This window comes from Microcebus murinus, chromosome 2 (assembly GCF_040939455.1).
Source record: "Microcebus murinus isolate Inina chromosome 2, M.murinus_Inina_mat1.0, whole genome shotgun sequence".
Lineage (NCBI taxonomy): Eukaryota > Metazoa > Chordata > Mammalia > Primates > Cheirogaleidae > Microcebus > Microcebus murinus.
In genome coordinates, this window is record NC_134105.1 from 55,235,741 (window position 1) to 55,252,577 (window position 16,837).

The following is a 16,837-nucleotide window of genomic DNA, read 5'->3' on the forward strand; positions in this document are numbered from 1 at the left end:
TATAAGTAACAAGATGAAAGAAAGTATAGTATGCTCTACTATCTCAAAATTAAACTTACCCTGATCTCAATATTTCTTGGCTTCCCATTATTTCTGGGTTTACCTTCTTCTCCCCACCCCCCTTTTTTTTTTTAAAGAGACAGGGTTTTGCTCTGCTGCCCCGGCTGGAGTGCAGTGGCCCATTCATAGCTCACTATAACCTCTAACTGTTAGGCTTAAGCCATCCTCTCACCTTAGGCTCTCAAGTACCTAGGACTACAGGCACCTGCCACCACACTAGGCTGATTTTTTTTTCATTTTTTGTAGAGAACAAAGTCTTGCTACGTTGCCCAGGCTGGTCTCAAACTCCTGGCTTCAAGTGATCCTCCTGTCTCAGCGTGAAATCCCAAAGTGCTAGGATTACAGGTATGAACCACCATGGCCAGTCCTTTTTTTTTTTTTTTAACATTATGTGTTTTCACAAGGCAAAGAAATATGCCAAAACTCTAGAAAAAAGCTTGATTATCAAATCTAATAATAGAGATTAGCTAGTGTTTTTTTAATCCAAAGTGTGTAGGCTACACATAAGTTTTTAGTTTTTTACATATAAGTTTAGTTTTTAGAATTACATATGACACACTATTAGGTACTAACACTTAAAACTAGCAAAATCCTTTAACAATAATAATGAAACAGATGGGCTGACTTTTTTGAATCAAAGTCAAGTTCCCAAAGAAGGAATACTTTTGACAAGTATCTGTGTGGTTATGTATGGATTTGATTATACAACATTTATAATATATTGTTTATAACTATAGGTATATACATAATTTCAGGAATGATTATATGTATTAATATCTCTTCATATAATTAAAATGTCACTTTTAAAGTATTTTATAACATTTTGTTCAGCAATACACATTGACTATTAATACATTAGAACTAAAACCACTAACAATTACTATGAGAATCAGTTAAAGAGCCAAAATACTCAAGGGACAACTACGCAGTTTAGGATGACAAAGCAGGACTGGGGTCTCTACAGATGAGAGAAAATGAGGTTTAAAAAAAAGTATCCAGGCTTTAGACCAATCTAAACTTGGAGCTCTTTTATTATACAAGGGTAGTACAAACCTGTTTTTCTCTCTCTGTTCTAAGACACTAGATCTGCCAAGTTATACATAAAGCATAAAGGCAAGATAGGACTATCAGAGTAACAAAACCATATATGATTCTTTTTTTTTTTTGAGACAGAGTCTCGCTTTGTTGCCCAGGCTAGAGTGAGTGCTGTGGCGTCAGCCTAGCTCACAGCAACCTCAAACCCCTGGGCTCAGGCAATCCTCCTGCCTCAGCCTCCTGAGTAGCTGGGGCTACAGGCATGTGCCACCATGCCCGGCTAATTTTTTCTATATATATATTAGTTGGCCAATGAATTTCTTTCTATTTATAGTAGAGACGGGGTCTCGTTCTTGCTCAGGCTGGTTTCAAACTCCTGATCTCAAGCAATCCGCCCGCCTCGGCCTCCCAGAGTGCTAGGATTACGGGTGTGAGCTACCATGCCCGGCCTAAACCATATATGATTTTCAATGGAGCTAAAACTAGCCTGATGAGCTAGAGTTGTAAGAATGTGGGGAAAAGCTTATAACATTTAAAATTTTAAATTCTATATTTAAAAATTAAACACATTAGGAAAACCTTAATCATCCATGCCATAAAGTATTATGTAGCTGTTAAAATACATGAAGCACTTACACATGAACTAACATGGTAAGATACTTATCAGATATTCAATAAAAATGACAATTTGCATAATTATGTAATAGTATGATCCCATGAGTAAAACTAATATTAAGAATATATACATAGGCCAGGCGCAGTAGCTCACGCCTGTAATCCTAACACTCTGGGAGGCCGAGGCGGGAGGATTGCTCAAGGTCAGGAGTTCGAAACCAGCCTGAGCAAGAGCGAGACACCCCATCTCTACTATAAATAGAAAGAAATTCATTGGCCAACTAATATATAAAGAAAAAATTAGCCGGGCGTGGTGACGCATGCCTGTAGTCCCAGCTACTAGGGAGGCTGAGGCAGAAGGATTGCTTGAGGCTGAGGCAGAAGGAGTTTGAGGTTGCTGTGAGCTAGGCTGGCACCACAGCACTCACTCTAGCCTAGGCAACAAAGCAAGACTCTGTCTCAAAAATAAAAACAAAACAAAACATAAAAGAATATATACATATATTTGTGTGTGCATATATACACATACACATTTGTAAGCACTGAAAAGGATTTGGAAATATTCACATAAAATGTTAACAGTGGTTGCCTCTGGAAAGTAGTAACAGGGAAACTTAAAAAATACCTGATAATTTTCTATAATGTTCAAAAACTTACAGTGAGTATTCTATTAAAAAACAGATAATTTTATAAAGTCTGAGAATAACATTAGTTTTAACTTATGAGTTGTATTAGTCAAATATTACTAAAAAGAATACTAAAATCTTTAAAAGTGTCCAAACGTTATAAAATCAGTGTTTAAAAACATTGATACCTTTAATTTACATTAGCTCGGGGAGAAGCCTGATCTGTATCTAAAAGCTCCAAATAAAGAAGGCAGTTAACCCAAAATACAGTTTGTAGAAAAATTAAGTATTACTTAGTTGAGAAGCCACCAGAAACTTTCTTCTTAAGACAGTTGACTAACTTTCAATATAGAAGAAAGAAATGTATTAATGGATTTCAGGTTTATGGCTGCATTTGCTTTTTCAGAATAAATCAGAAGACAAATTAAAAGATATAACACGTACTGTTAAACTTGACAGGCATTTTACTGCTATACAGTATAGTGTACAACTTCTAGTTTCTAAGTGATGAGTTGAAGCTGAATTTGCAAACCTAAGTACATTCTGAGACTATCATAATTTCATTAAAGGTGAACAAATATCAGAATGTAATCTGTTGCAAATTAAGTTCCATTTATTGATGTACTACAGGGCTAAAACTGTGAAATTTCTATTACTATCTAACAGTGGTTAACATTTTTACTTATTTGGTAGAGACTATCAACACCTACTCGCAACAGTCCAATATATAAAATATGTAATTATGAATGTACACACACATACACATATACAATTTCTAAAACTTATAAAAAATAGAATATATTTCATATACTTGTCAATATCTGATTTATTTTTATGATTACTTTGGGGATAAATATCACTGAGCACTTAAATACCTTTATATTACACAAATTAATTTAGATGCTTTTAAAAGCACACATAAGCGCTCATTCCATCCAAAGCTTTATAGACTACATTTTAAAAAATCTTTTAAAACAACAAAATTTAGTTGTTTAGTTAGTAAATTAAAGGTAATTAGGACCAAACTTTCTATTTGGACAGAAGGTTTTCTCTCTAGTGGACTCATGTTTAAAATGGGGAAATAAAAAAACTGATCTTACAAAGGTAAATCAATAAATGACTAAAAAGATCTAGGTCAAAATTAAGGCCTTTTATAAACAATTGGAACAATGTGCAACCAAACAGTATGTTAAGATAGTGACTAAAAGTTTCCAAGTGGCCAAATAATTGAAAGATGATGAAATATACATAATCAAATAATGTTAACTAAATTCTTCACATCCGGAAGTCTAATTACTAAAATATAGTTATTATAAACTTCCTTAAATTCAGTAGTCCAATAATCCTATAATTAATTCCTCTTTTCTAAAAATTACTTTCATTGAATTATTATAATTTTTAAGCCTGCTTTTTGTAAAAAAAAAAAAAAAACTTAAAAAATAAAGTTTCAACCTTAAAAATAAGAATTATTAAAGTTACTAAGAAGTTGTGATAGTTAAGTATTATTACAGGGCTTTATAACCATTACATTCAACATCATGAAAAACATGTTTCCTTAGAGCAAGTATAAAATTTGCTATGCTAACATTTCTATATAATAGTGATTTTACACTTGCATTTCTGCATGAGTACTTATTTCATAGTAAAACATAGCACATTCTTACCCCAGCTTTGGAAATCCCAGTGAAGTTCTAGATAGAAGTCGCCTAGCTGAGAAATGAAACATGAATAATTACTAAATGAAGCACAGTTAACAGCTCTTATGTCTTCTTAATATATTGCTTTAAAAAATCTATTATCAAAGGTTTATAGACAGGAATAGGAAATAAAAAAATTAATTTTAGTATTTGGAGTTTGAGAGGACAAAAAACCAATATATGGTTATTACTTAAAACATTATAATGGCACACATGACTATACTTAACAACAAAGAAAAATATGCATCACTGTAGTTTTATAAGAACATTTTAATCACATAGTAACATATCTAAAACTGATAGGTATTTAAATTTGTATCAATAAATATTCCATTTCTTAGCATAACAAAAATAATAATTATAGGTATTATTTTTAAAATAATTAACTTTAGAAGTGTTATTAAAAATGACTACCAAAATGATTACTTGCACAGCCTCACAGTAGTGTAAAAAGAGTGGCCTATTGCAATAGAAAATTTTTTTCTGCGAAGGAATAACAGAAGTTTACTAAATAAATCTTAAATATGTCACCTTTGATAGCTATGGAGAAAACTTTTATTTCACAAATCAGAAGCTAGACACTAAAGACTATAACTGTTAAGGGAACTATTACAATCAAATATTCTTTTAAAAAATGTATATATTCTGAATAGAAGCAAAGCATTACAAATACAGCAACAATAACAAGTTAGTCTTTCATATTTCAAACAATGGAAAAAGTGAACATTAATAGTAGATACCATTGCAACGTGAGTAAAACATTTTTCTGGTTCTTTCTGTATCTCTTCAGATCTCAAAAAAACAGCAACTACAAAATACCACCACCAAGAGAAGATAGGCTATCATCATATCATCATGATTACCTTTCTCCCATAATTCTTTCAGGCATTAGAAATACAGAGAAAAAGAGTAACAATAGAAAACAAACCTCTCTTCCTTTCTATCCCAGTAACCCAACTTTTAGCACTAGGAGGTATTAAGACAGATAAAAAGAGTTTTTGTTATATGAAGAAAAAACAAACTGTTCCTTCCAGTACCAGCAGCTTTAGCTGTTAGAAAATATTCCAATCCAAATGATAAAGGAAAATAGTTGCCATTAATTATGACTTCCTTTTTTTGTAGAGCTCTTATCTAATTTACTGAAAATTATAAATCTGTATCTGTGTAGCTCAAAGTAAATAGTGCTTCTAAGATCACATTTATACATTATAATTAAAATCTTTTCTTATTTCAATTACTGCTTAATTTAAGATTTTTTTTTTTTTTTGAGACAGAGTCTCGCTTGTTGACCAGGCTAGAGTGAGTGCCGTGGTGTCAGCCTAGCTCACAGCAACCTCAAACTCCTGGCCTCAAGCAATCTTTCTGCCTCAGCCTCCCGAGTAGCTGGGACTACAGGCATGCGCCACCATGCCTGGCAAATTTTCTATATATATTAGTTGGCCAATTAATTTCTTTCTATTTATAGTAGAGACGGGGTCTTGCTCTTGCTCAGGCTGATTCTGAACTCCTGACCTTGAGCAATCTGCCCGCCTCAGCCTCCCAGAGTGCTAGGATTACAGGCGTAAGCCACCGCGCCCGGCAATTTAAGAAGATTTTTATCATTTCTTGACCCTTACTAATCAGTGTGAATTTAGACTCTATTTTTTAAAAAAATACTTAAAACTACACTTACAATTATTCTTTAAGTGCAAAATCAGCAAAGAAATATAACCTACCTCTTTCAGGGCTTTTAACAATCGAGGTCGTTTTTCTTCAACACTTTCCCTGGATTGCTGCTTAAGCTTCCTTAAAAGAGCTGTAACTAAAGTTAAATTAAAAAAATAATTAATTTAAAGTAATTTTCATCACACTTAAAAACACCACTGGCTTATTATACATATAGATAGATAATATATGCATATATATAGGTATATGTGTGTATATGTATAGCTATAACCCCGATATATTTTTAAAAGCCAAAAATCAAACAGGAATGTTTAAATTACTGAAGATTTCTTGAAATAGAAGAAGCTGAGACACAGAAGTCAGGAAACACAGGACCTAGTTTCAGTTATACCATTAACTAGCTCTGTGACCTAGATCAGTGGTTCCCAAATACTAACGTACATTTTAGTGCCCAATTATTCAAGTCTTCATGATATGTAGCAAAATGAGAAAAACTGGAAACTAGAGTTTTTTCTTTATAAATTATATATATATTTTCAACTTAAGGACCACTCTTTCTACCATTTTTTAATTTCAAATATCTTTTTTTAAATGCAATGTTGATCACAGAAAAAGTATTTATCTTTTTCTTAATTTATTATACATTAAAATGAAAAAGTTAGCTTCCCTACATCAATTCTCAAATAAAATTTTTTGTGGCCTGTGAAACCCAGAAGTCTAAGAACTAATGACCTACATAATCCTTAAAGATTCAGATCTGTATGAATCTAGACTTCATGTTTGTTATAATTTAACTTTAATATCAAAGTTATATTATCCAAATGTAGTATAATTCTTTTGATGCTAATTCTTTTCCACCATAAACTCAAATACCTTAATGAATCTTTGTTCAATCTACCTTGCCTTCAGATTGAAATGGACCTCTGTTTAATGTAAAGAATGAGAAGAATTCAATTCTTAGGTAGAAAAGGTCTTTCAATAAAAAGCAGAAGCTATATATTTTTCATCGACCTAATATAATTTCATCAGCTAAATATAATTGTAACTGAAGGTATTCAATAAATAACAACCAAACATTATTAAAAAGGTAGTGACAAACACTATACATAGCATAGTAATATACGCAAATGGATTCCCTGTTCTGAGACTTCATATTTAAAAACAGCATCTGCTTCTTATAGAAGCAGAAACATTCAGAAAAATTACACAAAATTACCAGTATGTTTTTTAGGGATCAATATTTGTACTATCTTATTGTAAGACCCTTACTAACACTGACTGATAATGAAGATAAAATTACCTGTAGGGGATTTAGGTGATAATAGATAGGATTCATACAGACTCAAATGCAGAATTTCATAAACCACAACTAATTTACCTTTGCTCCTATTCAAGTTTTCAGTTTGTTTGGCCTAAAGCTTTTGGAATTATGCTCTACCACTCCAAATATTACTTAAATTTGTATCTTTTGCTTTCTACTTCCATCTAAGCTCCAGTCTATTTCCCACTTCCTACTTGAGCAATACTACCTGGACGTACTACAGATAATTCAAACTCAAAAATTTAACACAAATTAATTAAATCTTGTACTGCCCTTATCTTCCGTACATCAATTATTGAGATTACCATCAATCCATCACAGAGACCTTGGAGTTACACTGAATCCTTCTATCACTACCCACATGCAAGAGATAATCACTTCTGTCCTTTCTTTTAATAATACTTTCGAATCTATCCCTTACTTCCCTAAATACACTATCTCTTAAGTCAAGCTTACCTCACTCATTTGCTCCAAAAATATTTTTTTCTAAAAACTTCTTGCCTCCCTGACTCTGCTCAATTAATTAAGTCTTCTTGTTTAACAATATCAATCTCTGCTTTGAAGTCTTCTGGGGTTTTGCAGACAGGAGAGATTGAGATTAAAACCTTGAATATCAAGTGAAGCTGATCTGATTGTGGAAGCTTTCAAGAGTTCTAAATAGAAGAGTAATATGACCAGAAAAAGAAACCAAAACATTAACAATGTTTAGCTCTGGATGAGATTATTTTCTTTTTTTCCCTATAATTTCCTAATTTTCTATAATGAATGTCATTACTTTCTTATAAGAAAAAAAAGTTGTGAAAACTCAGGAGAATTGTGATAAATAAAATTCCTAATACAATACTTTTAAGAAATATCTTGATTCTTGATAAGTAGTCTTAAATTTTACTTGTAAGTTTTTTTTCATTTCTTCATTAATTTATTGAACAAATATTGTACCAGAGATAAAGGGGTGAATAAGACAACATACACACGACGTGAGTTCTAACGACGTTTTTATCATTAAGATACAGAGTAAAACACAGACACTGAACAATTAATTAGAAGTATGCTAAGTCCTGCAAAGAAAAAGAAAGGACCACTTTGGGTTGTTCCTGTTCTTTATTTTTTTTATTTTATATTTTTAATTATTATGGGTACATAATAGTTGTATATGTTTATAGAGTACATGTGATATTTTGATACAGGCATTCGATATGAATTAATCAACTCAGGGTAACTGAGATATCATTGCCTCAGGCATTTATCATTTCTCTGTGTTAGGGACATTTGATTCGACTCTTTTAGTTATTTTAAATACTAAAAGAGTACTAATTAAATATTTTAAGTATAGTTTATTTTATATACCCTAACTTATTGTTGATTATAGTCACTTTGTTGTGCCATCGAATATTGTTCATTCTATCTAACTACCTAACTATATTTTTGTACCCATTAACCCCCGACTTCATCCTCTTCTCCCTTACATTCCCATCAACAGTGTACAAGGGTTCTCCTTCCTACACATTCTTGCCAGCATTTATTATTGTCTGTCATTTTGATAAAAGCCATTTTAAGTGGGGTGTGGCGGCTCACGTCTATAATCCTAGCACTCCAAGAGGCTGAGGTAGGAGGATCCCTTGAGGTCAGAAGTTTAAGACCAGCCTGAGCAAGAGCAAAACCCCATCTCTACAAAAAAATAGAAAAATTAGCCAGGCATGTTGGCACATGCCTGTAGTCTCAGCTACTCGGGATCTGAGACAGGAAGATCACTTAAGTCCAGGAGTCTAAGATTGTAGTGAGCTCTGATGATACCACTGCACTCTAGCCAGGGCAAGAGAGTGAGACTTGGTCCCAAAAAACCAAATTATTTGATTTTCTCCTGCAGAGTTGTTGGAGTTCCTTATATATTCTAGTTATTAATCTCCTTCTCAGATGGGTAGTTTTCAAATATTTTCTCCCATTGTCTCCCAAAGTGTCTCGCTACTTTTTTGATTGTTTCCTTTGCTATGCAGAAACTTTTTAGCTTGATGTGATCCTATTTGTCCAATTTTGCTTTGGTTGCCTGTGCTTTGGGGGTATTACTCAAGAAATCATTGCCCACACCAATGTCCTGAAGCATTTCCCCAATGTTTTCTTTTAAGAGTTTCATAGTTTCAGGTCTTAGATTTAAGTCTTTAATCCATTTTGATTTGATTTTTGTAAGTGGTTAGAGATAAGAATCTAGTTTCATTCTTCTGAATACAGATATCCAGTTTTTGCAGCATCATTTATTGAAGAGACTATCCTTTCCCCATTGTATGTTCTTGGCAACTCTGTAGAAGGTAAATTCACTATAGATGTGTGGATTTTTTTTTTCTGGGTTTCCCATACTTTTCCATTGATCTATGTTATCTGTTTTTAGGCTAATACCATGTTATTTTGGTTACTACAGCTCTGTAGTATAATTTGAAGTTAGGTAATGTGATTTTTCCAGTTTTGTTCTTTTTGCTCAGGATGGCTTTTGTTATTCTGGATCTTTCATGGCTCCACATAAATTTTAGGATTATCTCTTCTATTTCTGTGAAGAATGTCATTTTTGATAGGGATTGCACTCAATCTGTAGATTGCTTTGGGTAGTATGGACATTTTAACAATATTGATTCTTTCAATCCATGAGCATGGTATACCTTTCCATGTTTTGTGTCCTGCTTAATTTCTTTCATCAGTGTTTTATAGTCTTCATTATAGAGATCTTTCACTTCTTTGGTTAAATTTATTCCTAGGTATTTTATCTTACTTGCAGCTATTATAAATGGGATTACTTTATTGGTTTCTTTTTCAGATTGTTTACTGTTGGCATACAGAAATGCTGATTTTTATGTTGATTTTGTATTCTGCAACTTTACCGAATTTGTCTATCAGTTCTAATCAGTTTTTTTGTGGAGCCTTTAGGTTTCTCTAGATATAATATTGGTCTGCAAACAAGGATAATTTGACTTCTTTCTTGTCAATTTGGATGTCTTTTACTTCTTTCTCTTGCCTGACTGCTGTAGCTAGAACTTTCAGTACTATGATGAATAGTAGTGGGAAAGTGGGTATCCTTGTCTTGTTCCAGATCTTAAAGGAAAGGCTTTTAGTTTTTCCCATTCAGTATGATATTAGCTGTACATCTGTCATATATAGTAGCTTTTATCGTGCTGAGATAAATTCCTTGACTAGTTTGAAAATATATTTCAAGGAGAACTTAACCTACTACAGGAGTTGAGGAAAAGCTTCTCTCAAACAGAAATATAAAGTTCAAACCTAAATGAAAAAGACTGCCAGTTCAAGATAAGACCACAAACCAACATGGACTGCTGTCTCTTTCCCTCCATACCAACCTATAATCTAATCTGCCACAAAAATAAGACAAAGGCTGACGGAGTTCCAAAAACTGTCTTAAGTATACCATAACATAAATCTGTACAAACTGTGAGCAACTCCTGGAGATACAAAGGACAACTAGATCTTAGTGCACATAAGAAACGAGAACTGTCTAGATAAGAGGAAAGCTAGGAAATATGGGTAAGGGATAAAACAGGGAAAAAAAACTTTTAAGTTGTATCTATACAATTCCCTGATACTGGCCTATGTTAATGACTGGTCATCAGGTAACCAATGTAAGGCAGAAAAGCAATATAATCTTCAAATTGTATTAATTTTAAAGTGAAATATTTCTAAATAGTCTTTGACAAGCAGTTCAGCACTGTTCTGTAGCATAAGAACACTGGCAAAATTATCAGAAATCAGAAAAAAAGAAATAGGTCACAAAATTTTTGCTAACAATTAATAATATTGGATTATCTCTGGTTTTTAAAAAATATAATTTTCTATGCCCAGAATATTTTAATGGAACACAAGCTAAATAATAAAAAACTTACATCACAGCCCTTAAAATAATGTCAATGTACAGACATATGTTTTAACATCATCATAAATACATTTACATTAGTATTTTATTTTATTTTATCTTTTTTCTTACTGTGTGGTCAGTATCTGAAGATCTAAATATGTACCATAAGAGTTATTCAATTAATTATCCTTTAAGTTAGTAGTTAAATATTTGCTTCATGTGATGAGAAGCAAAGAAAATATATACATTGAGTAATTAGGTATATATAATTATATAATTATGACAATGGGATACTATTTAGAATGGTTATCTAAGATATCACTCTGTATAAGAAAATCACTTTACAACCAGATCTCAACTATATGGGCCTCAATTTTTTACCTTAAAATTTATTGCCAAATATCTTATAACTAATTTTTCATGACAACTTTGTTTATTGGCCTTCCCAATAGATTGTGAATTCTTAAACAGTAGAGAACATGTCTTTATTCTCCACATTTTGATAGACATACATGCTTTATAGTAAGGATTCAGTAAATATTCATTGAATCTGAATAAAAGAATCCTTGAAAGTCACAAAATCCTTGAAAGTCTCACCGTGGGTCAGAAACCCAGAAGCCCATTTAGTTTCCTCTCCATTCTGCTAAGTGGATAAAAAAACCAAACAAAGTTTCTTCAGACCTGCTGTGCAATTTTTAATTCATTCTCAGTCTATCTAGGATTTTTACATTTTTATTTCCTAAAATAATTCTAGGATTAGGATTGTTTCTTCCTCTCATAAGGGTCTCCTGATGTTTGCCCATAAGGGACAAGTGTCAATGTATAACAAAAAATATATATGCTCATTTAATTGTTATAATATCACAATTTTATCTCATATTAAATCTTAGGCCCAAATATAACTTCACCATTGCTGTTCAAGAAGTTCAGGAAGTCCACAAAAGTGTAACAGGTAGAGCACAAATAAAGCTGAACCATAAGAAACTACTCTGAAGAGCCCAAAACTTAGCATTAAAGTAAGACTGAAATCTATCTAACATCGTATGAGTGTTCAACATCATGCATTTCTTTAGTAAAACTGCCAACACTTTTTACTTCCTTCTATAAAGCTAGATTTAATTGATCTTTTTCAGCCTTAAACTGCTAATATTAAAGACAATATTTCCATTCATTCAGATTTAAGTTTTGTAAAATTTTCAACTATTGAGATGTACTTGATAAAAACAAGACCTTTATGTGAAGTTAAAAAACAAATTATGGGTAGGAGAAGAGAGAGTGGAGTAACTGAACACTCTGTATATTATAAAAAAGTATGTGACACGTTTTGGAAACACTGTTTTAAAGACTAAAACAAAATAGAAAGTTTTACTCCTCATTTCCAGCACAGCCTATACCCAGCAAGTAACGCAGATAACTATTGTGACATCATGATTACTTTTAGTTCCAAGGAATAGTCCAAATAATTAAGCAGGTGCCAAAAAGGAAAGAGAGATCGTAAAGTCCTTTATTCAGATGAATAAAAAAATGGAAGAACATCAATAAGGTAGAATGATGCAAAAGGATAACAAATAATAAACAATATACTTTAAACATGACTCTTCAATTCTTTCTGTCTACTACTCAATGTTTAAGTTCCTAAGCATGAATAATTCATATATATAAACTTCAAAAGTTCAATGCATAAAAAGTTAACACTAAATGAAAAATATTTCAAATGCATCACTTTATATTTTTTAGAATATATATCAATAACAGTAATTCATATTGCTTACTCATCTGTCTATCTCCATAGCTGATGGCTTCCGCCAGAGGGCTCCATCCCTGAGCATTTTTCACCTTTACCGGAGCATTGTGAGCCAAAAGTAAATGGGCACATTCTGCAATATAAAGTGGTAATAATATCAAACATCATGCAATTATTGGGATCTCTAAATATAAATAACATATAAAAGTTTAATATACCAAATTAGTATAAATAAATCTATGAAATATATAATGTGCTATGTAGAATTAAGTAACTTAAAAATTCTTATGTATCTAAAAATCAGGAAATTTCAGATCCCTGGATTCATGAAGTATCCACTCCACTACCTAAAACAATTTGAAACTCTCTACACAGAAAAGCATCTATTTCCTAATAATTATTCCCAAGAGTATTTTGAAAATGTTTATACTCTAAAAGATAACCCAAGAACCTCAAGAGTAATTTACAACCAAATATCTACTACCTAGTAAGACCCAAAAAAGGATTTGTGTGTCTATAACATTAAAGAGAAAGCTCATTCTTTATTTCAGAAAAAAAAAAAAAAACCAAAAAACCGTATTTTTAAAAAGGATCAGTAATGTTTCCACAAACCCTTATTTTTCAAATTTTAAAATTCCTTTGGTTTGGGAAAAAAAGGGCAAAATCCTGCTTATGACTGTAAGGATCAGTCAGTTTTTCAAAATAAGTATGAGGTAAATTTTCTACAAGTTGAGAAAATTTTTAAAAAATTAAAAATAAAAAGTATATTAATAGGAAAAAAATTAAAACTAAGGTTCAGGGAAATTAGATATGCTAGCCTTCCATTCATTCAATCAATCATTCAGCAAATATTTACCAAATGCCTATCATATGCCATTTCGAAACACCTGGTACTATTTATAAGCACTGAAGAAAAAAAAATAAGATCTTCTTATGAGACAGCTTATATCCTATGTTGGAAAACAATAAGTAAATTAATATATAAAAAAGAAAAATAACATAAGATAATGACAAGTGCTGTGAAGGAACTAAGGGTGTTAGGACAGTGTAATGTGGGTGGGCTAAGGTAGAAGAAAAATGGCACTACTTTAGCACTATTCCTGGTGATAGAAGAAATGTCTGTACTAGCAGGGAACTAAATTTCACAGAGGTGTTTAAGTCTGTTAATAGTATAAATGAATATATATACAAGAATGTCTTATTTTAGTGTTGTTTGTAGTGTCAATTACACTGGAAACAAAGTGAGTTCCCATCATGGGGTAATAATAGGCATATGCTGCATCTACATTACTGGTGTAACATACAGCCATTTTTAAAGAATAGAGTCACATCAAAAGCACAGAGAGTCAGCTTGAATGGTCAGCCACTAGCTGAATTTGGAAAATTTAGCATCAAAAAGAATAATGAACTATATAGTGATAACACATTGAAAAATAATAATTGATAAGCCCGTAACATCAAAAAAGAAAGGGAGGGCAATAAGTTGTTCTTTTTTTTTCTTTTTTTTTGTTGCCCAGGCTAGAGTGCCGTGGCATTAGCCTAGCTCACACCAACCTCCAACTCCTGGGCTCCAGTGATCCTCTTGCCTCAGCCTCCCGAGTAGCTAGGACTACAGCCATGTACCATCATGCCTGGCTAATTTTTTCTATATATTTTTAGTTGGCCAATTAATTCCTTTCTATTTTTAGTAGAGACGGGGTCTCACTCTTGCTCAGGCTGGTTTCGAATTCCTGACCTTGAGCAATCTGCCCGCCTCGGCCTCCCAGAGTGCTAGGATTACAGGCGTGAGCCACCACGACCGGCCAATAAGTTCTTCTTTATAGAATAATATAATGACAGCTAAAAAAATGACTAAGAAATGATAAAATAAGAAAATTATCATATTACAACACCACATATAATCACTGATTTAGGCAAAGGGCCTTAATGAATGCTAGAACCACTAGGTAAAAGGACATGTGCTGGGAAATAGGATATTCACATGGTACCAAAGTATTACCCCAAGACTACTTATTAATTACAAACAGAAAAATGTCCTTCACACTGGATATATCTGAATATCATCACCTTAAAGAAGAAATCAAGCTTAAGGAAGCATTAATAGTGAGTTTTGCAATGTGATGCAATATGAAGTTCATAATATCAACTAAAAAGTACTCTTTCCAGAAACATTTAACTTGGTTTTAACCAAGGCTATATAGCTAATTTTTAATTCACAGAAAAGACAGAGGATAAGGAACAAGTAAAAAAAAAACATCAAGAGAAAACAGTCAGGTAAATTTAAGATGGAGGACATTCTACAAGTTAGCTGGGCAAAACTTTTCAAAAGTCAGGCACAAAGCGAGGATTACAATAAAAATACATAGCAATCAAATGCAATGAATGAAACTCAACTGAGTCTTATTTCAATATAAAATACCTATAAAAGACATTTTTGGACCAATTGGAAAAATCTGAATATGTACTATGAGATAACAATATTATTAATTTTCTTCCATGTGAGAATAATGTAGTTATGAAAGAAAATGTCTATATTTTTAGAGGTGCATGGTGAAGTATCTGGGGGTAAAATGTCATGATGTTTATGTTAGTTTTCAAAAGGTATAGCAAAAATAATATATATAATACACAGAAATATAAAAAATGATACAATGTTAATTATTAAACCTATGTGCAAAGTATTTGAGTGTTCATTATGATAATCTGTCAATTTTTCTGTATATGTGAAACTTTTCATAATAAGATGTTGAAAGAAAAAAAGGAATGAGGCCACATGTGATGGCTCACACCTGTAATTGCAACACTAAACAAGCGAAGCTAAGGCAGGAGGATTGCTTGAGGTCAGAAATTCTGTAACAGCCTGGGTAACACAGCAAGACCCTGTCTCTACAAAAAATTTAAAAAGTAGCTGGGTATAGTAGTACATGCCAGTAGTCCCAAGCTACTCAAGAGGCTGAGGTGGGAGGATAACTTGAGCCCAAGAGTTTGAGGTTACAGTGAACTATGATCACACCACTGCATTCCAGCCTGGGCAACAGAGCTAGACCTTGCCCCTAAAAAAAGAGAAGAGAAAAAGGGAGGGGAGAGGAGTGGAGGGGAGGGGAGGGGAGGGGAGGGGAGGGGAGGGGAGGGGAGGGGAGGGGAGGGGAGGGGAGGGGAGAGGGGAAGGGAAGGGAGGGGAGAGGAGAGGAGAGGAGAGAGAGGAGGGGAGGGGAGAATTATATAAAAACATTCTATAAAAAATTATACACATGAGCACGTGTTTTCAGACACATATACACATATATAATAAGAAGCATGAGGAAAAGGATGGAAGACTATCCAGCTAGTTTTAACATGGGTTATCATGTTTATTAGGAGAAGGGGGGTAATAAGAAGAGGGATGATGGAGAGCCAAGCTAAAAAGAATTTTAAAAACATACAGAATAAAAATAATGGACTTCCCCCCCACCAAAAAAAAATCTACCATTGGGTTTGTGTAAATCTGTTTGTATGTGTACATATATAAGTAAGTTAGAGGAACATAAACATGGAAGATATCTATAGACTTCTAGGGCTATTTCCTGACAGACTTTTGAGTGAAAAGAAAAATATGGCAAAGTACTTCACAGTGATTCTACTTCAGTAAAAAACGAAGTCACTGTATTATTGTAAGTAAAGGGTAAGGCATGAAAGGATACACACGAGGCTATAAATGTTTTTTTTTTTTTTGAGACAGAGTCTCACTTGTTGCCCAGGCTAAAGTGAGTGCCGTGGCATCAGCCTAGCTCACAGCAACCTCAAACTCCTGGACTCAAGCGATCCTCCTGCCTCAGCCTCCCGAGTAGCTGGGACTACAGGCATGCGCCACCATGCCCAGCTAATTTTTTCTATATATATTAGTTGGCCAATTAATTTCTTTCTATTTATAGTAGAGACGAGGTCTTGCTCAGGCTGGTTTCGAACTCCTGACCTTGAGCAATCCGCCCGTCTCGGCCTCCCAGAGAGCTAGGATTACAGGCGTGAGCCACCGCGCCCGGCCTATAAATGTTAATTATATTAGAAAAAGAAGTGGAGAGATAACACATTTATACATCTTGGTACTGCATTAGTTTATTTGTTTCAACATCCATGTATTAAAAACCAAAAAATTAAAGAAAAAAATTTTAATTTAAAATTATTAAAAAGTAGAATGCACAACAATGTCTAAAGTAATATCCCCACTTATATAAACTAAGATAT

General features: G+C 33.0%; 1 protein-coding gene across 1 annotated transcript in view; it reads right to left on the bottom strand.

The window, feature by feature from the left end:
* ANKRD13C (ankyrin repeat domain 13C) overlaps positions 1 to 16,837 on the bottom strand; it is an 83,461-nt gene that overhangs the window by 38,962 nt on the left and 27,662 nt on the right. Inside the window, exons 3-5 of the mRNA XM_012787961.2 lie at positions 12,645 to 12,749; positions 5,749 to 5,834; positions 4,001 to 4,046 (exon numbers count right to left, since the gene is read on the bottom strand). Of these exons, the coding sequence (XP_012643415.2) occupies positions 4,001 to 4,046; positions 5,749 to 5,834; positions 12,645 to 12,749 (237 nt within the window). The remainder of the gene's footprint in view (positions 1 to 4,000; positions 4,047 to 5,748; positions 5,835 to 12,644; positions 12,750 to 16,837) is intronic.